The sequence below is a fragment of the Ursus americanus genome, chromosome 1 (assembly GCF_024610735.1).
Source record: "Ursus americanus isolate L20-20 chromosome 1, mUrsAme1.1.p, whole genome shotgun sequence".
In the NCBI taxonomy this organism is placed as follows: domain Eukaryota; kingdom Metazoa; phylum Chordata; class Mammalia; order Carnivora; family Ursidae; genus Ursus; species Ursus americanus.
This window is the reverse complement of record NC_142127.1, coordinates 89,894,106-89,916,544: the sequence shown is the minus strand read 5'-3', so window position 1 is coordinate 89,916,544 and position 22,439 is coordinate 89,894,106. Positions and strand designations below refer to the sequence as shown.

Below are 22,439 nucleotides of genomic sequence, written 5' to 3'. Positions count from 1 at the left end.
CCTTTGGCTCAGCTCATGATCCTAGGGTCCTGGGATGGAGCTCGAGTCAGGCTCTCTGCTCGGCAGAGAGCCTGCCTCTGCCTGCTTCAGCCTGCCACTTCTCCTGCTTGTACTCTCTCTCTGTCAAATAAATAAATAAATAAATAAATAAATAAATAAATAAATAAATAAAATCTTTTTTTTTTAAATGGTTACCTTTGGGAAGGGGTAATGACTGGGGGACACAATAAGGTTTCTAGGGTGCTAGAAATGTTCTATTTCTTGACCTGGATTACATGGGTGTTCACTTTGTGATAATTTATTGAGTTGTTCATTTTTGTTTTATGCATTTTCTGTTTTATTTCACAATTTACAAGGTTTTTAAAAAGAAAATAAATGAATAAAGTGATAAAGATGGGAGGAGGGGGGCACCTGGGTGGCTCAGTTGGCTGAGTGTCCAACTCTTGGTTTTGGCTCAGGTCATGCTCTTGGGGTCGTGGGATCAAGCCCCACATTGGGCTCGTGCTCGGTGGGGAGTCTGCTTGAAGATTCCCTCCCTCTCCCTCTGCATCTCCCCCCGCCCTCGCTTGTGCTCACTCACTCTCTCTCTAAAATAAATAAACAAATCTTTAAAAAAGAAAAGATGGCAAGAGAAATTGTGGAAGGTGCAGAGAATTCCCTGAGCATATTTTATTATATAGTTTTGATTTTTGAAAAATGTAAATATTTTACACTTCCAAAAAAATAAATTATATACAAAGTAAAAAAAACAAAAATTGAGAACAGACTGAAACAAGCAAACTGAATTACATATCAAATTGGTAAAAATAATTACACAAACAAAAGAACTATTTCAAATGACCTTGAATGCAGTATTTTGATGGTATACTCTAAGGAATTATATTCCAAGGACAAAATAAACTACCACACACCTTAAATATCTTTATTGTTTTATTAGTAGAGTAATATTTGCATTATTATTTGTAAATTATTGTATGCATATTGTAGGATTACACATATAAGTGATTATTTTAATGTTATAAGAAACCAAAGTTTTCAGTGTAAGAATAAAGAGATACAAGCACAAAATCAAAAGAGTTCAGTAAAAATCACAGTTAAATTTTAATTGGAAATATGAGTGTATGTGAACGTGTGTGTGTGTGTGTGTCTTAATATTCTAGCTCTGTGCACTGAAAGGGCCTATAAGCAATGTCATCCCAGTTCCTATTATCACCCTTAAATCCCAGACTGTGATCTTTAAAATCAGTCCTTACTAAAAGCTACCAAGTCTCTTTGGAAGAATGGCTGCTTCCATGTCTAGGGAAGGGAATAAAAAAGATGAACCTGGTACCTCCTGAGTGATAAAAAGCAAGAGAACTGTCAGTGGGATGTTAGTGGGATGTTTCAAAAGGACACCAGAGCCAGTTCAAAGGAGCTTTCACTGACTTATTCTGAGGCAATTTGAATATTAAAAAATATATTAAATAGTAATATAATTACTGTAATTGACTGATGCACATTGAATATATGAAAATCCATACTTCCATAGTAATGTTCAAACAAGAAAATCATTAAAATATTTTTTAAAAATTTGTCACTGTTGAAGGTAACTACTACATCTAAATTCATTACACTGCAAATTGTAAACCAGAAAAACAAGAATGTATGCTACCTTTCCAGTTGGAATTGTATTTCAGGGTAAATAACCCCAGTTGATAAAGAAAGCTTTTCTTTATAAAATAATTATCAGCTAATAAATGTTAAAAGAATGATAGAATTAGAAAAGTCACCATTTTGTGGCCTCTAATGAAATAATTTGGTCGAAGTCCATCAAGGAAGAGCAAATCCATTAGGTGAAAAGTTGATGGGAGCTAAATATTTTCACAGTGCCAAAATATCATCCCACGACTCCATATTAGTCACAAGAGGGAAACATAAGTTAACATACAGTGATCTGTCTTTACCTTAAACCAGTGATCAATTTTAACATCACTAATAGTAAGACAGGCAGACATTACGCACTTCTTAAAATGACACAATTGAAGGCATAAGCATCACCTATAAAGCATTTTGCTGAAAAAAAAATTTAACCTGATCCATTCAAGACTTTAGATATAACTTCTAGTTTACAGTAAATGAGGGGAATATACAGGATAGATACAGGGGAAATACAGGGAAATCCATCATAAGGAAACAATCAGACAAATTCAGAAAATGGGGAGTTGTAAAGAAAAACTAACCTGGTCTATTCAACAAGACAATGTCAAAAATGGGGGGGGTGTCCATGTTAATTTAAAGAGAAGTAAGAAACATAACCACATGCAATGATGGTCTTTTGACTCCTATTTTTTTTACTCCTAGTTTGAACAAAACAGATGGAAAAAGGCATATTTGGAAACAATTTGAGAAATTGAATAAGAACTGAGTATTAAATGATATTAGAGAGTTACTGTAAATTTTGTTAGAGGTCATAATGGCATTTGGACTATGTGGGAAAATATCCTTATTTCTTGGAGATGCATATTGAAACATTTATAAGGGAAATATGTCTTTAATTGGTTTTTATTAAAAGAAGCAAATTTGGCAAAATAGCAATAACTTACATCTAGATGATGAGTATATGGATATTTACTATGCACTCTATCTTTTCTTGTATTTTGGAAACTTCTTAAGAAAAGCAAGAGAATAAAGTGATCAGATTTGAACTTTAGAAAGCTTACTCCCTAGCTTACTGGGTGAGAAGAGTGAAAGCAAAAGACTAGATGATTACAGTAATATTCGTGATGAAAGAGCACAGTGGTTTCAAGTAGTGAATATGGAGGAAAGGAGAAATAGACAGATGGGAGATACATTTTGCAGGTAGAAACCATAAGATTGTTGATAGGTTTGAGGCAGGAGAGGTTAAAAGAAAAGAGGGTCAAAGCTAATAAGAAAAGTGAGTACGTACATGTGTTTAGTACATGCCAGTGCAGTCATTGTTCTAGGTGATCCACGTGATTACTCGTGTAATCCCCACAACCACCTTGCAAGGTAGGAATTATTAGCACATCTATTTTACAGATTAGGAATTTGGCTACAGAGAGGTTCAGCAATTTGCCCAAAGTTATACTCTTAGCAGGTGGCATTGCTAGACCTGGAATCCAGGCACACATGCATAACCATCCCTGTTGTTAAGGATGATACCAGTACCATTAATTGAGATGAGTAACATTACCTATTCTACTCACTTTTATGCTCATCCAGGGTTTATACTAACCGACTCACATATATTTCCTGGCCCCCACCCAACTGTAGCCCTTTTCTCCGACCTTGGGATTGGGTGGATAGAGGTGGTAGTCCTTGGGGAGAAACATATGTCAGAAGGGGGTGGGGCCAAGTGGGAATGTTAGTGAAGCGCCTACTATTTGGTAAAGAAGAGGGCGGGTAGAAACCTCCGTAAGACAGAGCTCTTACGCCATGTATGACGCAAATAAGCGTAAGAGCCGGGGGTGGAGATGCCGTCACCACCAGCCCAGGGTTGGCCGAGTTGCCGCGAGAGGGGCGTATAGACCCCGCCTCGTAGGTGGGTGGGGAGTGGCAGGCCCCGCCTCGCCCCTGTGGCAGGCTCCGGCCAGCGTCGCTGCGGTTGTGGCAGGGGAGCGAGAGCGCCGAACCCAGAAGGATGCGGCGCCCGCGGCGGCCTGGGGGTCCCGGGGGATCCGGGGGTCTCCGGGTGCTCCTCTGCCTCCTGCTGCTGAGCAGCCGCCCGGGAGGCTGCAGCGCCATTAGTGCCCACGGTCAGGAGGAAATGCGGGGGGTGGGGTGGGGGGTGGAGTGTGGTGCCGGGAGCAAAACTCGGTGGGGGGGTGGGGAGGGGTGTCACGAAGGTCGGAAGCTCAGGTAGAATATGTGTCTGGAGCAGAGTAGGGGGAAGCACTGGGAGGTGAGGAAGATGAGAGGGCGTCTGAGAGGAAAGGGGCGTAGGCCTGGAGGTGGGGCTGGGAATACGGGGGCGGGACCTAAGAGAAGCGGCTCAGGGCAAGATTGCGGGTTTGGGAGGAGGAATGGGGTGCATATGGACAGAAGGATTTAAAGACTGGCCACAAGACCACGGGAGAAGTCGCGCTGAGGCGCCAAAGAAGTGGTGACGCGCTGAGGGATTGGGGGTGGGAGGTAGGGGTAGGATGTCCTGATGTCCGGGCAGTAGGAGTTGGGGGTCCTAGCTCCCAGGAAAGGATCAGGCCGAAGGAGGGGTCAGGGTTTCTCTTTAAGCTTAGAGAGGCAGATTGCTGCGATCTGATCTCCAATAAGAGGAGGACGGCTTGGGGAGGCGGCAAAAGAGGGTGAAGAGAGAAGGGTCCTTTCCTGTCCCCCTCCCCACAGCCAGGCTGGTGCTGACTCACATCTGAGCGGACAGAGACAGTCAGCGCTGACTCATGGGCCGGGGGAGGGTGGGGTGGTGGGGCGCGTGGGGGAAGGGGCGCAGCCTCATCGTCTGACGCTCTCCTTCCCCACCTGGCTTGGAGGCCAATGCGGGGTACTTCCTGTGGCGCTGTGGGTTGGTAGGGTGGCAAATGAAGTCTGGAACGGCGGAGGGGTCAGGTCTTGAGGAGACTCCTGACCCTAGCGCCCTTCCCTCCCCCATAACTGCTTCCAGGCTAGCTAGCCCTCGGCAGCGCCCGACTCAGAGCTTCAGGACCGCGGACAGCGGTAGTGGCTCTGGGGCCGCTGACAGTAGGGACATTGTGGGGAACATTGCTTTAGAGACACCCCAACCATACCCCTTTCCCACACGGAGGGAAGGTGTGCTAGGGTTTCCATCTCTTTCGAGTCCCAGATCATTATAATTAGAATGCTTTTGGAGATTTGGGGTGGGGGGAGTCCTGTTTTCCTCAGAATTTGGCTAAAAATTCCCCCCATAGTAATTCTATGAAAGTAGAAGTATATGATCCTCCACTACTTCCTGCACCTGGAAGCCTTCTCCCCATCACTCAGTTAGGCAAACTGAGGCATTTAGGGAAAGGATCCAGACTCTCAGATCCTTAAAAATCCAAAGCCAGATTTTGTGCTTCCTTCTCTTAAGAATTCTAGGCCTCTTCCCTACTCTTCTCCCAGCTTAAAGCCTTTCTTAGGATGAAAGAATGAACCCCATCTGTTTCCCCCTTTCCCAGCCTGTCCATCCTCTGACCATTCTATGTGTGTGGGTGTCTGAGCCTCTGCTTGGTTTTCCCTCTACAGGCTGTCTGTTTGACCGCAGACTCTGCTCTCACCTTGAAGTCTGTATTCAGGGTGAGTGAGGCCCAGGCATAAGATTTACAAGACAGGGGACACAACAAGAAAGAAGTGTGGGGGAGATCTGGAAGGGGAAAGGGGTACTAGGGGAGAAGAGGGAATGGCCTGAAAGAGCAGAGTTCTCTGAAGCCAAGAGAGAAGATGGAGAGAGTGATGCCCATTTGCAACCTGGATTTTGGAAAGCCTCTTGTCCAAGCCCCCTGCTGACACCACTTTTGTGCTCTTAGATGGCTTGTTTGGACAGTGCCAGGTGGGAGTGGGGCAGGCCCGGCCCCTTTTGCAAGTCACCTCCCCAGTTCTTCAGCGCTTACAAAGTGTGCTCCGACAGCTCATGTCCCAAGGTGAGGTCTAGCTGCACTGAAGGAAAGACACTGGAACTTGGTTAAATAAGGGTGGGGAAGTGAGGGGCCACCTGACTCAAGAATTTATCTTCATGAAACATTCTTATCACACCTACTTTTAGAGTCTCACCTTCCTAGACCTTGCTGGAGAAGGGGGCAAGACAGAAGTGGGAGTAGAACCATAGAGATGGACTGTCCACACTTGGACTCTTTGGAGTTGTCTAGAGGAGTCCTCCACAGAAGGAGCCACTGGAAGAGGCCAGTGTCCATCTCCTTAGGACCAGCCCACTCCCTGGAACTGTCTGAGTGCTCCAGAACCATGAATTCTGGTTGGCTGGCTCCCCACCCATCAAATTCACTCATTCAGAAACTATTTATTGAGTATTTACTATTTGGCAAACTTAGTTTTAGGTGCTTGGGATGTATCAGGGAGTAAAACAGACAAGGATCTCTGTCTACTGGGGCTTACATTTTGGAGGGTAAGGGGAATACAATATATAAATTAGAAAATATATAGTATATTATAAGGTGATAAGTGCCATGGAAAAAACAGATATTACAGCATGATAGAGAGGTCAGAAATGGTAGGGTACAAAGCTTCAGTATCAAATTGAGTGGTAAAGGTAGACCTTATTGAGACTATGAAATTTGAACAAAGACATCAAGGAAGTGCAGGTGTTTTCCTGAAGGTTATCTGGGGGCAATGTTTCAACTTGATCAAAGAGCTATAACAAAAGCCTTTACTAAAGCAGGAGCATGAGTTTGAGGAATACCAAGGAGAACATCTCTATGGTCTGGCTGTAGAGGAGTGATAGGGAAGTAGAAGATGCAGTCAGGTAGGTGTTGGGGTAAGGGATGCAGAACATCGTAGGGACTTATAAGAGAATGTATGGATGGATGTTGTCTTTACTGTGAGTAAAAGAGGAACCCATGACAAGGTTTTGAGCGTAGGGGTGCATAATCTCACCTCTTCTTCAAAAGGATCATGCTTGTTGCTGTTGAGAATAGATGGAAAGGAGTCAAGGGTAGAGCAGGGAGATCATTAAAAGCTACCACAATAATTCATGTAAGAGATGAATGTGGTATGGACCAGGTGGTTGTGGGGAGGTAGAAAGGAATGACAGAATTCTGCATATATTTTAAAGGTAATAAGCATGAATTCATGAAATATTGGACAATGCTGTGAAAGAAAGGGAAGTGTCAAGGATGACACCAGGTTTTATTGCCTGAATAATTGGGTTAATGGGGATGTCATTAACTATCAAAGGATCAACTTGGGGAAGGGGGTGTTTAGTTTTGAATATACTGAATTTAAGATGTTCATTCAAGTAGAGTGGGAAGTTAAGAGTATGAGATTGGATTTTGAAAGAGAGATGGAGAATTCTGGAGTGGAGATAGGAATTTGGAATTTTTTGGCATATTAATGACAATTAAACTCATGAAGTAAATGAGATAACCAAATAATTTAGTGTATATGAAGAAGAAGCCTAGAGAATTATAATATTAAGGGTACCAGGACAAGGAGTGGAACCAACAAGGGAGACTGAGAAGGGGAAGCCAAGGAGGTAGGAGGAAAAACAAGAATGTTCAGTGTCCTAGAGGCCAAGTGGAAGTGTATCACAGAGGAAGGAGTGATCAACAGTGTCAAATAATGATGGTAGGTGAAGATGAGATCGGAGAATTAGCCACTGGCTTTAGATAAGCAGAAGCCACTGGTGATTTGTGTGAAAATAGTTTTGGTAGAATAGGTGGGAGTATAATCCTGAATAGAGTGGATTAAGAGGGAGGAAGAGGAAAAGAACTGGATACATCCAGCAGAGATAACACTTTCAAGGAGTCTTGCCGCAAAGAAAACAAAAGAAATGGAGTGATCACTGGAGAGGAATGTGGGGTCATGCATTAACTTTTTTTTTTAAGGTTTTATTCCTTTATTTGTCAGAGAGAGAGAGCACGAGCAGGGGGAGCCTCAGGCAGAGGGAGAAGTAGGCTCCCCGCTGAGCAAGGAGTCTGATGAGGGACTCGAGTCCAGGACCCGAGCTGAAGGCAGACACTCAACCGACTGAGCCACACAGGCATCCTCATGCAGTAACTTTTTAAAATGAAAGGAATTCTATCATGTTTGTAAGCTAAAGGGAATAATTCAGTAGAGAACAGAGGAAAATGATCATGTAGGAAATAGGGGGAAATTGTGGAAAAGATGTTCTTAAGTAGGTAGTGTGGGATGAAATCCAGTGCTCAAGTGGAGGAATTGGCCTTAGATAGGATGAGTTATCTAATGTTCAGAGGCAAGAAGGCAGGTAGGGATGCTAGTCAATCTTAGAATGTGAGTTAGGAGCAGTACAGACTGTTAACTCAGAAGAAAGGAAGAAGGAATGGGGGTGGAAAGTGGGAGATTATGCCTTTAGAATAGGTAACTGACCTTTCCTGAGAGCAGTTTCATGAAAGGAAAGAGTCAGACAGGAGATCTGCCCCAGCATAAGGTGATTGATGGTGGTGGTGGTGGTGGTGGTGGTGGTGGTGGTGGTCGTGGTGGTGGTGGTAGTGGTGGTGAAGGTTTAAAATGTGTGTAGTGCTTTTGAGTTTTGTAAGCACTTTCATTTCTCTGATTGCATTTGATCTTCACAATAGCCATACAAAGTATGCATTATTCCCACTTTCCAAAGAAAAGTAAGGTTCAGAATAGAAATGATGATGATGATGATGATGATGGTGATGATAGCAGCTGTTCAAAGTACACTATATGACAGGTACTGTTCTTACCATGTTACATTGGGTTATTTTAATTATCACAATCTTAGGAGGTATAAACCCCCATTTTACAGATGAGAGAATTGAGGCTCAGATAGGTTCAGCAATTTGCCCAAAGTTGCACAATAAGTAAATAGCAGAGGATTCAAACTTAGTCTCACTGGAGGCAGTCTGACTCCAAAATCTACACCTGAGTGTGGGAAGAGGACAGCTCAGATCACCCACCAGGTCTCTGGACCACCTCCACTGCGCCTCTGCTCTGCCAAACTCAGTATGCTGCAGGGTAGGGAGTATGGTTTTGATTTCCACTGGTCCCTGTTACTGGGTCCTCAGTCTGTTTCGAGCCAACCTCACCCTATCCTGTCCCCTGGCAGGATTGTCCTGGCATGATGACCTCACCCAGTATGTGATCTCCCAGGAGATGGAACGCATCCCTAGGCTTCACCCCCCAGAGCCCCGTCCAAGGGACAGGTAGGCATCCTTTCTCAATAGGTCTAGCGTGGCAAGGCTGGTGGGTCTGTGGTCCTGTCCTGATGGACAGAGGGAAGCGGGAGGGAAGTGGGCACCAAGGTCAGCAGCCTCAGGCATGGGTAAAAGAGGTTCAGGAGGGGTCATCTGACATGTTCACATGCTCGGTATGAGCTGAGCTCACCCCCAGGGCTCCACCCAAACAGAAAGAAAAAAAATTTTTTGAAAAACTTGGACATTTCATAATTTAAAAGAAGCATCAAAGGAGTCAGCATGGACAAATGAGAATTTTGTCATACAGAAAAAGTTTAATGTTCCATTTCATTACTATGTGGAAGTGTATGTGGGGAGACCATCGTCTTTCTGTGGTTAGGGCCTCTGAAGGCATTGTTCAGACCCTGCAAGCAGAGGAAAGTCAACGAGGGCCAGGGGCTCCAATGATGATAGCAGGATGAAAAAGGCAGAATGGGGTAGGAGGGGAGAGCTGGGGGGGAACAGTACTGAATGTTTGAACTGAAAGCTTGAACGCACACTTGGAGAGCCAAGTGTGGGGATATAAATACAGTGGGGAGCAGGGCAAACTGCAGCCACAGTTTATCTATAAAGGTACCTGGCTGCCTTCCTCTGCACCCATTCTCTCCTCCTTTCCTCATCTCACACTCCCCTAACTTCCACCACTGTGTTTCGGGGACCTAGGCATGCTTACCAGGGAGGCAATGACCTGTGCCCAGGCTTGGCTTTCTGGCCCTGCCCCATGCTACTCTCTCTTCCCCCGAGCCTATCTCCTTTCTTAAAAGGTCACATTTACTCTAAACTGCTGAGCCTATCTGGTCCTACCATCTCTGCCTCCTGTAGGCTCTGTAGGCCCTTGCCCCCCATAACCAACACACACACACACACACACACACACACACATACACTTTGCTTTCTTCCCCAGATCTGGCTTGGTGCCCAGGAGACCTGGTCCCGCTGGGGAGCTGCTTTTACAGGGCATCCCTACTGGCTCCACCCCTGCAGCCCAGCACCGGCTTCCTCAACCTCCAGTGGGTGGGGGTGGAGCTGGGGTGGGCTCTCCACTCTCCCCTCTGCAGGCTGAACTGCTGCCCCCTCTCTTGGAGCACCTGCTGCTACCCCCGCAGGCCCCCCACCCTGCTCTGAGTTATGAACCTGCCCTGCTGCAGCCCTACTTGTTCCATCAGGTGAGCCTTAAACACTGGCCCCACCCCAACACCTATCCCCGAGCCCTGATATCTGCTCTTACCTGGATCTCTGATTTCCCCCACAGTTTGGCTCCCGCGATGGCTCCCGGGGCTCAGAGGGCTCTCCAGGGATGGTCAGTGTCGGCCCCCTGCCCAAAGCCGAACCCTCTACTCCCTTCAGCAGAACTGCCTCCAAAGGCATGTTTGGGGCTCACTCTGACCACTCCTATGGGGACCCTCCAGGGCCTTCCCCTGGTCAACTTTTCCAGGAGTCAGGGCTTCTCTACCTGGCCCAGGAGCTGCCAGTGCCCAGCAGGGCCAGGGCACCAAGGCTGCCAGAGCAAGGGGGCAGCAGCCGGGCAAAGGACTCCTCAGAGGGCTATGAGGAGGAAGGGCTAGAAGGTCGCAGGGAGAAACCCCCTTCTTCAGCAGAGCAGCCAGGTAACAGAGTTCTCAGCGTTGGTTCCCTTCCTGTGGGGGCTGCATTCGGGGGCTCCTTCCTAACGATCCATGCGTTTGTTAATTTGTCCTTAAAGTCCTTCATCTATTTAACTAATGTCTACTGACAACCTGATCTGTGCCAGGCACTAGGTAGGCAGTGGGGATACGGTGGGGGATGGTGGAGATGACATAACTCTTCTTCAGCTGGAGAGTCAAGATGTCCATGGTGGGCCTGACGTTTGGTCTTGGCCCTAAGAAGGCCTTTCCCCCAAAGTGTGGACAAGGGCTGGAAGGTGGAGGGCATCAGTGTCCTGGTGTTTGAGAAGAAGCTCTTAAGTGTGCTAGTACCCTCCCACCCCCAAGTGCACCCCACAAGTTCATCTCACCGCCACCATCTCGCCATAAGCTCTGTGTCTGGCTCCCAGCAGACGTGACTCTGCAGAGACTGGCAGCGGTGCTGGCGGGCTATGGGGTAGAGCTGCGTCAGCTGACCCCTGAGCAGCTCTCCACCCTCTCAACCCTGCTGCAGCTACTGCCCAAGGGCGCAGCACGAAATCTGGGTGAGTGTCTGGGCAGAGAGACTAGCAACCACCAGCGCCACGATGGCCTCTTGCCCCACCTCCCAGACCACAGGGAGCAGCCTAGAGGGGAAGGTCAGGGGCAGAGAAGGGAGTTCCTTTGAGACACGAGCACAGGGTCTTTGCCTCCCAAGGGCAGGAAGCAAGGGAGTGAGGTGGTGAGCTGAGTTAGAGCGGTAAAGAACTGGGGGGTGGGAGTAATAGAAGAAGAAGCCAACAGGGGGTATGAGCAGGGATCAGGAGGCACCAAGGAAGGTGGGTGGATGATAACAGCCTCTAAGGAAGAGAGTGGCCAATGCCAAGTGAAGCCAATAATTGATGGATAGGGGGAGGACTGAACAAAGAATAGTTTTGAGAGGCCAATAACTCCAGAAGGAGCAGATAAAACCATTACAAGGTAGAAGCAAACAGGCACGAGACCATGCTTAGGATGAGACCAAAGACAGGGCTGGGTCACTGACTGAGGGAAAGGAGGCCACAGCAGGTGCAACAGGCTCAGGGCCTCTGGCCCTTTCCTCTACCTGTGTTATATGGACCTTCACCTTGGCCCTTTGCCCAGAGTCTTGTTTTTCCTGTCTCTACAGGAGGGGTTGGAAATGTTGGAGCTGACGTCAAGAAAGTGAGTTTGCGGCACCTCCCTGGTCCATAGTGCCCCTAGTAGCCAACCCCCTTGTCAAAATCTGAATCTCAGCGTTCAGACCCAGATCTGTATTCTCCAACCCTCCTCATATGGGGGGAAACCAAGGCCCCGAGACTGCAAGTCCTTGCCTTAAGATCTCACCTCAAGTTGATGGTAGAGCTGGGTCTAGACGCTAGAATTCGCAGTTCGCTGCTTTTTTCACTACAGTCATGTCAGACCCTGCTCTGAAGATCCCTAGGTGAAGAGGGGATTTGCATGCAGGCTCCTGACCCCCCTGTAGCCTGAAGAGCTCTATCTTTTTCACGTGTTCAACTTCTGAGATTTTGTGGCTAAGCAGAAATCTAAAAACCATTACCTACCTGTTCATCTCTCCAAACACCACCTTCCCTCATTCCAGAGGTTCTCCCCACTCTAGCTCCATCTGGTGGATCATTACTGACCATGTTGCATTCATTCAATCATTTGTTTATTCATTCATTCATCCATCTGACTCACTTTTCTGGGTGACCTCCCTGTGCCCAGTGCTGCCTTGGGCCCTGGGGGTAGAAAGAAACAAGTCCCAAGGTCCTCTTTAGGGACCTCAGAGTCCCTAAGATATGGAAGCCCCCCCCCCCATCCCCTATACTATCCAGAGACCACACCTCTGTCCTCTTTTCTAAACAGACAGTGGAGGAGCGGGTGCAGGGTGAAAACATGGCGGAGCCTCCAGCCCCCACGCCCTCCCTGCCTGGATACCCCACTGCCAGCCCCACTTCCAGTAAAGCCCAGGAGGTGCTGAGCTCTGGATCCTCCAAGCCCGCCAAAGCTGCTAACCACCTTGACGCGCCTGTCCTGCTAGAGAAGAAAAGTCCACTGGGCCAGAGCCAGCCCACAGTGGTGAGGCAGCCATCAGCCCAGCCATTGGCAGAGGAGTATGGCTACATTGTCACTGACCAGAAGTAAGGGCTTCAGCCTGGGGAAGCCTTCCAGCCCGCCCCACCTCTGCCCTCTGGGGAGGGGGGTGTTATGTGGGCTGGCCTGCCTGGCAAGAAAAAGAGAGCAGAAATCCAGATGAGAAGTGGACACAGGGTAGGCTCCTCTACACCCCTGGAGGTAGCTTGTTTCAAGAAAGTGGCCAAGAGGATCCCCACTTTCCTTCCTCTCCCTGCTCCCCACCTCCAGGCCCCTGAGTCTGGCTGCAGGAGTGAAGCTGCTGGAGATCCTAGCTGAGCACGTGCACGTGTCCTCGGGCAGCTTCATCAACATCAGGTGGGGCTGCTATCTAGCCGGGGTGGCAAGGATCTAGAAGGTAGCTTGAGGGGACAGGTGGCTGGAGGGGCTCAGGAAGGAAGGGAGGACAAAGTCTTGGGTAAGTGGCCAAGGTGGGGTCAGAGATGCTCACAGCTGCATTGAAGATACCCCCCACAACACACACACACACACACACACACACTCACACTCACACTCACACTCACACTCTGGATGCTGGCCTCACCCAGCGTTTCCCTCAAACATCCCTGTAAGGCATCTCTGATCAGCCTCAGCTTCATCCTCTTGTGGGGAGAGGGCCAGAGCTGGCCTCTCTGTTAGTCTGGGGTCTGTGATGGGTGAGGCATTAATGTAGCTCCTGTTTGGCAGTGTGGTGGGACCGGCCCTCACCTTCCGCATCCGACACAATGAACAGAACCTGTCTTTGGCTGATGTGACCCAGCAAGCCGGTAAATACTGCCTGGTCCCAGCCCCAGCCTTAGTAGGACACACCCAGGCCTGTGGCTGATGCCCCCCTTGAAATATTCCCAACACACACGGGCCCTGCCTGCCACCTAGCATAGCATGACGTGGGGTGGAGACCACCTGGAGCTGGAGAGAGTCAGACCCACATCTTCCCTGCAGGGCTGGTGAAGTCGGAACTGGAAGCACAGACAGGGCTCCAGATCTTGCAGACAGGAGTGGGACAGGTATGAGTTAACGGAAGAATCAGCTGAAATCCCGAAGGGCTGACACTGCCCACAAGAGATGGGGGCAAACTTGGCAGGAAAACCGGAGCTGAAACCTCTTGTACTTACCTGGCTGGCCCACAGGCTTTGCCTAAGCAGCCCTCCCCTTGAAGTTCTCTTTCTGGCCAGCAGATGGCCCCAGTGGCGGCGGCCGCTCCTCCTCCCCTCCCCTCCCCTCTCCCTCCTTCTCCCCTACCTCTTCCTCCTGAAGGGCACGACCAGCCTTCCATAGGAAGGCCTCCCGCTTGGAAGAACCACCTCAAGTGTCCATAGCCTTCTGGAGCAAAGGTTTTAATTTTCGAGGGAACACCCTATGCAGTAAGGACGTTAAACTCAAAATACATTTCTATTCTGCATCCAGCACTGATGCCTCACATTCTACTATTCGATTCCATGCCACTCTTCCAAACTTCTCTACATTCATTTTTTAAATGCAAAAACTCCTAGTGGGGGGTCATCCACTAAGTTTCAGACAGTGCAGTATGGTCGAGTTGGTCTGATGGGGATGGAGAAGGAGGATTTGGGGTCTATCTGAGCCCTTCTGCCTGGGCCACTGTGCCCTTGCCCTCCCAGCTTTGCCCTTGGAGATACCCTAACAGGGAGTGTGGCATGGGGAGGGGGACAGGGGTTGAGGAACAGCTCCTAAATCTCCCCCGCCACTGCCCGCCTTGATTCTAGCCTTGTTCCCACAGAGGGAGGAAGCAGCTGCAGTCCTTCCCCGACCAGCCCACAGCACCTCTCCCATGCGCTCAGTGCTACTCACTCTGGTGGCCCTGGCAGGTGTGGCCGGGCTGCTGGTGGCGTTGGCAGTGGCTTTGTGTGTGCGGCAGCATGCACGGCAGCGGGACAAGGAGCGCCTGGCAGCCCTAGGGCCCGAGGGGGCCCATGGTGACACTACCTTTGAGTACCAGGTGTGTGGCCCCAGAAGCTTGTTGATGAGAGGGGATCTGGGAGTCTGGGTCTCACATGGGGTGAGGGTGGGGTGTTGGATGGGGAGTGAGCACCCATCCCTGGGAATACCCCGGCTGGGGCTACAGAAACCCAGGCAGGGGTGTTGTAGGGACATTGTGAATGGAGGGGAATTGGGAGCAGATGCTTCCTAAGGTTCTTCCCGGTGCAAGACTTCTGGGATTCCACTCTAATCTCTGAGGTTGTCAGAGGCACCACCCAAAACAGAACAGCCTTGAAAAGAACGGGGGCCAGAGCAGCAGAGCCTCCCCCAGGGAAGATGGGTTTCATACCAAATCAGTCAGGAATGAGCCTAGAATGGAGCCCAGGACATTGTTGAAAGGGCTTCAGGGGCCCTGGGGCCCTGCCTGATCTTTCTTCTGCAGGACCTGTGCCGCCAGCACATGGCCACAAAGTCTCTGTTCAACCGGGCAGAGGGTCCGCCGGAGCCTTCTCGGGTGAGCAGTGTGTCCTCCCAGTTTAGTGACGCAGCCCAGGCCAGCCCCAGCTCCCACAGCAGCACACCGTCCTGGTGCGAGGAGCCCGCCCAGGCCAACATGGACATCTCCACGGGACACATGATTCTGGTCAGGACAGGGCCGGGGCCCAGAGGGGGTGAAGGGACGGGATGGTAAAAGAGGTGGGGCCCGGTGGTGTGGGCCAGAGCCAGGCTGTGGGATCCCTGCAGGCGTACATGGAGGACCACCTGCGGAACCGGGACCGCTTGGCCAAGGAGTGGCAGGCCCTGTGTGCCTACCAGGCAGAGCCCAACACCTGTGCCACGGCCCAGGGGGAGGGCAACATCAAAAAGAACCGCCATCCTGACTTCCTGCCCTGTGAGTGAGTCCTGCTGGCCAACCTGGCCCAGCCCTCTCTCCGCTGGGTGCTCCAGAGGCTTGGGGGAGGGGCTGGGCTCCTGGCTCAGGCCAAGTGGCAGAGGTACAAGGACCCCGATAACTGGAGGGGCATCTGAGGTGGGATATGGGGTCTGTGCAGATGATCACGCTCGCATCAAGCTGAAGGTGGAGAGCAGCCCTTCTCGGAGTGATTACATCAACGCCAGCCCCATTGTAAGTGGCCCTGGCTCCAGGCCCCTCCTCCACTCCATTTTTATCCTGCCTGCATACACTCCCATTTCCTTACGGTCACCATCCACCCCAACTGAGGCCCTGGAATTATGGTGCCTGATATCCTGGCATGGAAATGGGCGGTTCTCCAGCTGTCCCAGATCCTGACCCACTCCCTTCGACCAAGCCTCTCCATAGTGGCATTTGCCATTCTGGCTCATGATGCATCTTCCCTGCCCCAGATTGAGCATGACCCTCGGATGCCAGCCTACATAGCCACACAGGGCCCACTGTCCCATACCATCGCAGACTTCTGGCAGGTTAGTTCTTGGAAGGAGGGCTTCTCCAGGGACCAGTGATCTTTGATGGCAGCCAGAGAGGTTAGAATGGAGCCTTTGTCCCTAGATGGTGTGGGAGAGTGGCTGCACCGTCATCGTCATGCTGACCCCGCTGGTGGAGGATGGTGTCAAGCAGTGTGACCGCTACTGGCCAGATGAGGGGTCCTCCCTCTACCACGTATATGAGGTCAGCAAGACCCCATGGCCGGGGGACGATGGGAATGGAGGCAGTGGATGGTGAACCATTCATACATGTATGAATGCATATGCACACACACATACATGTACTATACATTTACATGATAAATGTAAATGTCCAGGCCCAGAAGCGGGACCTATGATGAAAGGTACAGAAATAAAACTATAAAACCACCAAAACTGAGGTAGGAAGCTGGGAGCCGAGAGTATATGAGACAGGGAAGAGAAGTAAAACCAAAGACCAACATTAAGACCTACATTAACCGAGCCTCGTTTAGCTCTAAGTTTCCAAAGCGAAGAAAGAAATAACCATCAGTGACAAATAGAATAGAAACAAACTTTGTCAGGTGAGAGGATAGGTAGTGGGGGGCGGGGACTGGGGAGAGGCAAAGCGGAGGAAAGAGGAACAGATTCCTGACACATGGAAGGTGACCCCCCCCCCCACCCCGTCACACTCAGAGACAACAGAAGCTTCTCATCACCAGGGGAGCACCGGATAGTAGTTTTTCATCATCAGATGAGCACTCAGCAGTCTTTTTAAAAAAGCTTTTCTTTTTAAAATTGGTGTTGCTCATGGTCAAAGAAAAAAAAAACGAATAAAAATATAGAATCTCATCAAGGTTTATGGTGCGTGTAGCACAGACACTTTGCTAGACTCTCTGAGGAAGAGGAACGAGGAACTCTGACCTCAGGAAGCCCACAATAGCTGTGTCTGGGTGGAAAAGACCCCCCCCGCCCCGCCCTTGTCCCGAGCAGCAGCCCATAAGTGACACAGACAGCTAGGGGTCTTGGGGACAGCTGGGGCAGTAGAAGCGGGCAGCTGGGTAGGCTGCGGGAGGATTTAGAGTTGGAGCCGGCCCCGGAGGCTGGGGGGCTCTGGAAGGGCGCCGCCGTGCTCAGGCCTCGGCCCGCCCCTCGGCAGGTGAACCTGGTGTCGGAGCACATCTGGTGCGAGGACTTCCTGGTGCGCAGCTTCTACCTGAAGAACGTGCAGACGCAGGAGACGCGCACGCTCACGCAGTTCCACTTCCTCAGCTGGCCGGCAGAGGGCACTCCGGCGTCCACCCGGCCGCTGCTGGACTTCCGCAGGTGAGGGGCGGGGGGAGGGCGGGGAGAGAGCGGCCGGCGAGCGGGGGGCCCGGGAGCTGGGCGTCCCCGCGGCGCCGCAGACCACCAGCCCCCTCTCCGGGGGCCCTGGTCTTGTGAGGGGGGCCCTCCAGCCCGGCCTGGAGCGTCCGCCTCGGACCTCCAGCCACCCCCTTCCAGACCCCGCAAGCCCGGACGGCTGCTCAGGCTGGCTGTGTGCGTCCGTCCACCCCGCGCTCCCGCTCCCGCGCTGCTCTCGCTCTGCTCTACTGCCCGCTGGGTCCCCCTCGCCCCCTGTCTCTCCCTGCCTCCCCGCGTCCGGCTCCTGCATTACCCCCGCCCCCAAGAAGGACCCACCTTTTAGTTCAAGCTCCCTCCCTCTCGCCTTCTCTCCCTCTCCTGGGTCCCGGCTCCCGTCTCTCCTGTTCGTCGCCTCCAGGGCTGCTCTTTGCGATCTCCAGCATATTCTGTGTGTCTGCTGTTCCCTTGTCTCTCACTCCCTCCTGCACATCTGTCCTTCTGCATCCCTCGCTGTTTCTTTGCCTCTGTTATTTCTCCCCCGTCTGTCTTGCCTTCCTTTCCGTCTCTCTCCCCTCCCCCTGCCTCTCCCCTCATCTCTTTGCCTCTCCCACTGTCTCTGAGTCTGTCCCACTTTCTATCTCCATCTTTCCTGCCCTGCTCCTCTTCCCTGTTCCGTCCCTTCTCTCCCCGGTATCTCCACCTCCCTGCCCTCCCTGCCTGTGTCTCTCCCTCCCTCTGTCTCCCCACTCTGTCCTCTGTCCGTCTTCCCCCTTCCTCCTCTGTCTCTCTCCCTCTCACGGCTGCCAGTGTCATTTTTGTGATCTGCAGCTAGTGTTCTCTCTCCAGTTGCATAGTCACAAAAGTGATCATTGGCAGGCGTGGCCGCTGCATGGACAGGACAATCCAATCAGGACTTGTGGGCCCAGGGGCCCTTTGAAGGCTGCTGGGACAGCTGGGGGCAGGGGGCGGCGGTGCTTGGAGGAGACCAACACTATCAAAGTCAGTGCGGAGGATCTCAGGATTCCTGGGGCCTCGGTGGGGGCTGGGACAGGAAGCTAACTAGGGACTTTCCCTGTTCCGACCACAAAACCCCCACCTGGCCAGTCCTCCAGCATCCCCAGTCTTCCCCCTCGCCCACCCTGCAGCCTTCCGGCTTCTCTGCCTCTTGCCAGGCTGGCCTGAGGTCTCAAGGCGCTGGGCAGAGAGCAGAGGAGTGGAGCTGGGGTGGGAAGCTGGGGATAGTTTCTTTTCTTTTTTCTTTTTTCTTTTCTTTTCTTTTCTTTTCTTTTCTTTTCTTTTCTTTTCTTTTCAAGTGTATTTAAGTAATCTCTCCACCCAGCGTGGGGCTTGAACTCAGGACCCCGAGATCGCATGCTCTTCCCACTGAGCCAGCCAGGTGTCCCAGCTGGGGATAGTTTCTGAGCCTCAGGATAATGGTTTCTAACTGGGCTCCCTGGAGCCTGAGACACAGGCTTCTCAAAAGCAATGCCAGGGGCTCATAGAGCTATTTCCTGTTTTCCACATTTAAAAAAATCCTTATAGAATTAGTGCATGGACCGTTTTTTTAAGACTGCACAGGTAAGCCAAAAGATTACATTTCTTTGCTTTAGGCCAGAATTATGTAAACTCAGTTGACATTAGACACCCAGAACAAATTAACTGCTGCTTAATAAATACGGCTTGCGGAAGGTCTACCAGAGGGAAGGCAAATGAAATGAATTTTTTTTTAAGTGCTAAAAAGTGACTCTAAACAAGTTTCTTGATCTCTGTTTCCTTACCTGTGAAATGAGGATGAGGACCCATACTTTAGGGGGCTGTTACAAGAGTCCATGGGATAAAGTCTGTAAAATCTAGTTTAAGTGCCTGGCACACAGCAAAGGCTCGATGAATTCTAGACAAGATTCATTGTCATTATTATTAAACTATTGGGAGCTACCGCAGAGACGTCTGTTTGACCCCAGCTCCCTAACACGTGAGCCAACTTGCTAGAAACCCATGTGGACTCCTGTAACATCATTCAGAGGCGCCTGGCCAGGGCAAGTCTGGGGGAATCCCACTGGAAGACCATTAAGTTCCAAGCTTCCCCTGAAACAATCTAATAACTCCTCAGGTGGTCGTCCCTCGTCCTGGCCCACTGGGGGTTCAGGATTCTGCAGGTGACTCTCCAAGCAAGAAAGTCATCAGGGATAAGGGCAGGTTAGACTGGGCCACTGAGGAAGGAAGAAATCCCCTGCTCCCTGCTGAGAGGGCAGCAGTCAGGGTAGTGGAAAAGAGTCTGAGGTCCAAGTGGACCCCAGGTCTAAGTAAGACCCAACCACAGAGCACCTGTGCTGAGATGAGGCTGATTCTGTCTGTCTGTCAGGGAGACAGACAGCCGCCTAACATTCAGAGCTGAGAGGTTGTCCTCTCCTGGTCAAAAGAACTTTGTGCCTGGGGCTACCTGACCTCATTGCTAGCGAGGACTTCCAGAAGCCTGAGTGGGGAGGGGAACAGCCTGGGCAATTGTAAAGGAGGGTAGAGGTACAGAGCAGGAATGGGAAGAGACTGACACTCTTGAAGTCACCAGAAAGCCTATTCTCTCTAGACTTCTAACAGGTATTATACAGTATCCTTAATAGTACTACCATTTATTGAGCACCTACTGTATGTCAAACCTTACACTTACTTCTTTACGTGGATTATCTCATGCAATTATGGTGTGAACCCTAAGAAGAAGCTTACTATTAGTATCACCCTCATTTTACAGATAAGAAAACTGAGGCTCAAAGAGGCCAAGTCAGTTGTTCTCAGGTGCATGGCTTGGGCACCTAGCTCATTAAGTGACAAGGCAAGCCCAGGGCCACCCACACCATCTCTGGTTCTTTGCCTCCTGCCCTGACTCATTTCTCCAGCCCTCTTCCCTCCTCTGCCCTGGGCATGGGGGGAGAACAGGACGAAAGAGAGGTCCCCGGGTGTGTGCTGGTGCCCCCCCGCGCTCACACCCACTTCTTGTTGCAGGAAAGTGAACAAGTGCTACCGGGGCCGCTCCTGCCCCGTCGTTGTGCACTGCAGGTGCGTGCGAACGGGCTGTGGGCAGGGGCGGGGTCACGGGGGCCAGGACAGCCCAGGCCAGAGGGCCCTGAGGGGGGAATTTCTGATTCCTGTGCCCTCTCTCTGGTCCTCCTCCCTTGGCACATCTCCCACACATGCTGCCTGCCTGTCCCCTTGGTGCTGGCCAACGACAGCCCATGGGCCAAGTTCAACATACCATCTGGTTTTCTTTAATGGCCCATGAGCTAAGAATGGTGTTCACATTTTTAAATGGCTGAAGAAAAAAAGAAAGAATGTGTGATAGAGACTATGTGTGGCCCAAAAAGTTGAGAATATTTACCCTCTGGCCATTTATGCCAAAAGTTGGCTAAACAGAAGCCTGGCCAGAGGCTGGAAAGGGCCATTCCCGTCCCCTCCAGCTGCTTCCACCTTAGGACTGAGCCAGGGCTCTCCTTGGAGGCTGGTCCACTACCCCAGTGTCACCCCATGGGTCCCAGGCTCCCCACTCCAGGCCCAGTTCCCAGGGCCCAGGGGCTGTGACTGCTGCTTCCTCAGCTCACTCACGCCCTCCCCCAACCAAGCCCAATGGCCCCACCAGTGTCTTCCACACCTCAAGCCTCCCTGTCTCTTCTGCCCCTTCCCCTTTCTGCTGGGTCCTGAGCTGAGCTTGTCATCATCTCCCATTTCAGCGACGGCGCGGGGAGGACTGGCACTTACATCCTCATTGACATGGTACTGAACCGCATGGCAAAAGGTGAGGACCTTCCCCACAGCGCCCGCAGCCCCGCCCCCAAGGAGACGTCCCAGCACCCAGGTCGCAGGCCTCCTGGAGGGACTGGTTATCACACCCCAGGCTTTGCCCAGTCCTCCAAGCCTCCCAGCCCAGGATGCTCCAGGCTTTCTGGGTCCTAGCCTCCTCTGGACAGCCCCTGAGCAGCCCTGTGCTCTCTCCAACCTCCAGGAGTAAAGGAGATCGACATCGCTGCCACCCTGGAGCATGTCCGTGACCAGCGGCCTGGCCTCGTCCGCTCTAAGGTGACTGTTCCTCCCCGCACTGACCTGAGCTGCCGGCCTCCCCCAGGGAAACCAGCAACAGCCTGCCTCTCCCACCTGCGCCCACCTTCCCCAAGACGACTCTGCCTCACCCCTTGACCTCCCCAGGTCCCCCTCCCAACCCCACCCTCCCACCCCCACCGGGGCAGGAGCAGAGGTCAGTCCTCTCCATGACCGTCCTCCCCCCCCTTCCCCAGGACCAGTTTGAATTTGCTCTGACAGCCGTGGCGGAGGAGGTGAATGCCATCCTCAAGGCTCTGCCCCAGTGAGACCCCTGGGGCCCCTCGGTGAGCAGACCAGCCTCTGCTCCCTCTTTGCCAGTGTGAGCATCTGTCTGTGTACCCCCCTCCTCACCCCCCAACCCCACCGCCTCGGTCCCTCTTGGGCCTGGCCAGTTGTCCAAGAGAAATGTAAAGAAGGGGATGTGGGAAGGGGCAGACCTACCCAGCCTCTCACCTGTTGGAGCCCCGGGAAGTCCCACGGTGGGGTGGGGGAGGGCTTGGCAGCCAGCCAGGAGCAGAGGAAAGTCCTCCACCCAGAGCCTTCTCCTGCCTGAGTTCCCTGGCCCCCAGCTCCCGTTCTTCTGAGAGCTCCCAGAATGTCTGTGTGGATGGAACCGGATGGAGGGGCTGCCGCACCCGGCCCTTCTTGCTTGCCCAGCCCCTGCTGCCTGCTGCCCTGCCTCTGCGGCGCCTGTACACTGGCCCCCCGCCCTCCCTGCCTCCCTCAGGCCTCCTCCCCTGCGCTCCTGCCACGTGCCACTCCACTCTCGCCCTCTGGCACAAGAGAACATTTCTAGAAAAATCTACTTTTGTATCAATGTGAATAAAGTTAGTGTGTCCTGCGTGCAGCTGCAACCCGGATTCCTACGGTTTTGCGTCGTCTCTGCTTCCAGACTTCATCTCCGGACTCCATGAGGAGCCGGGCCCTGCTGCATTTCCCCAGGCAGTGCAGACAGGGACGGCTGAGCCAGGCCACAGAGTCTGGCTCTCCGAGGCTTGACTGGTAGCCAGTAGGAGGCGGTTGTCTCTGTCTGCTGCGCCTCCCTGTGGCTTGC

General features: G+C 51.5%; 1 protein-coding gene across 4 annotated transcripts; it reads left to right on the top strand.

Moving 5' to 3' along the window:
* The first annotated feature begins 3,596 nt into the window (after window positions 1-3,596).
* PTPRN (protein tyrosine phosphatase receptor type N) lies at window positions 3,597-22,239 on the top strand. 4 transcript variants are annotated; one of them, XM_045777602.2, is made up of 23 exons: window positions 3,597-3,755; window positions 5,197-5,247; window positions 5,478-5,591; window positions 8,714-8,810; window positions 9,745-10,006; window positions 10,093-10,447; window positions 10,876-11,007; window positions 11,610-11,644; window positions 12,329-12,603; window positions 12,827-12,913; window positions 13,283-13,362; window positions 13,538-13,602; window positions 14,334-14,552; window positions 14,976-15,176; window positions 15,278-15,425; window positions 15,586-15,659; window positions 15,899-15,976; window positions 16,062-16,181; window positions 17,115-17,281; window positions 20,297-20,350; window positions 21,019-21,083; window positions 21,291-21,364; window positions 21,580-22,239. In XM_045777602.2, the coding sequence occupies exons 1-23, from the start codon at window positions 3,641-3,643 to the stop codon at window positions 21,649-21,651; spliced, it is 2,940 nt and encodes a 979-aa protein (XP_045633558.2). In that variant the 5' UTR covers window positions 3,597-3,640; the 3' UTR covers window positions 21,652-22,239. The 4 variants fall into 4 exon arrangements, with proteins under 4 accessions (XP_045633558.2, XP_045633557.2, XP_087719851.1 ...); XM_045777601.2 differs by having other exon boundaries at window positions 10,873-11,007; XM_087863725.1 differs by lacking the exons at window positions 3,597-3,755; window positions 5,197-5,247 and having other exon boundaries at window positions 5,463-5,591.
* Window positions 22,240-22,439: the final 200 nt, after the last annotated feature.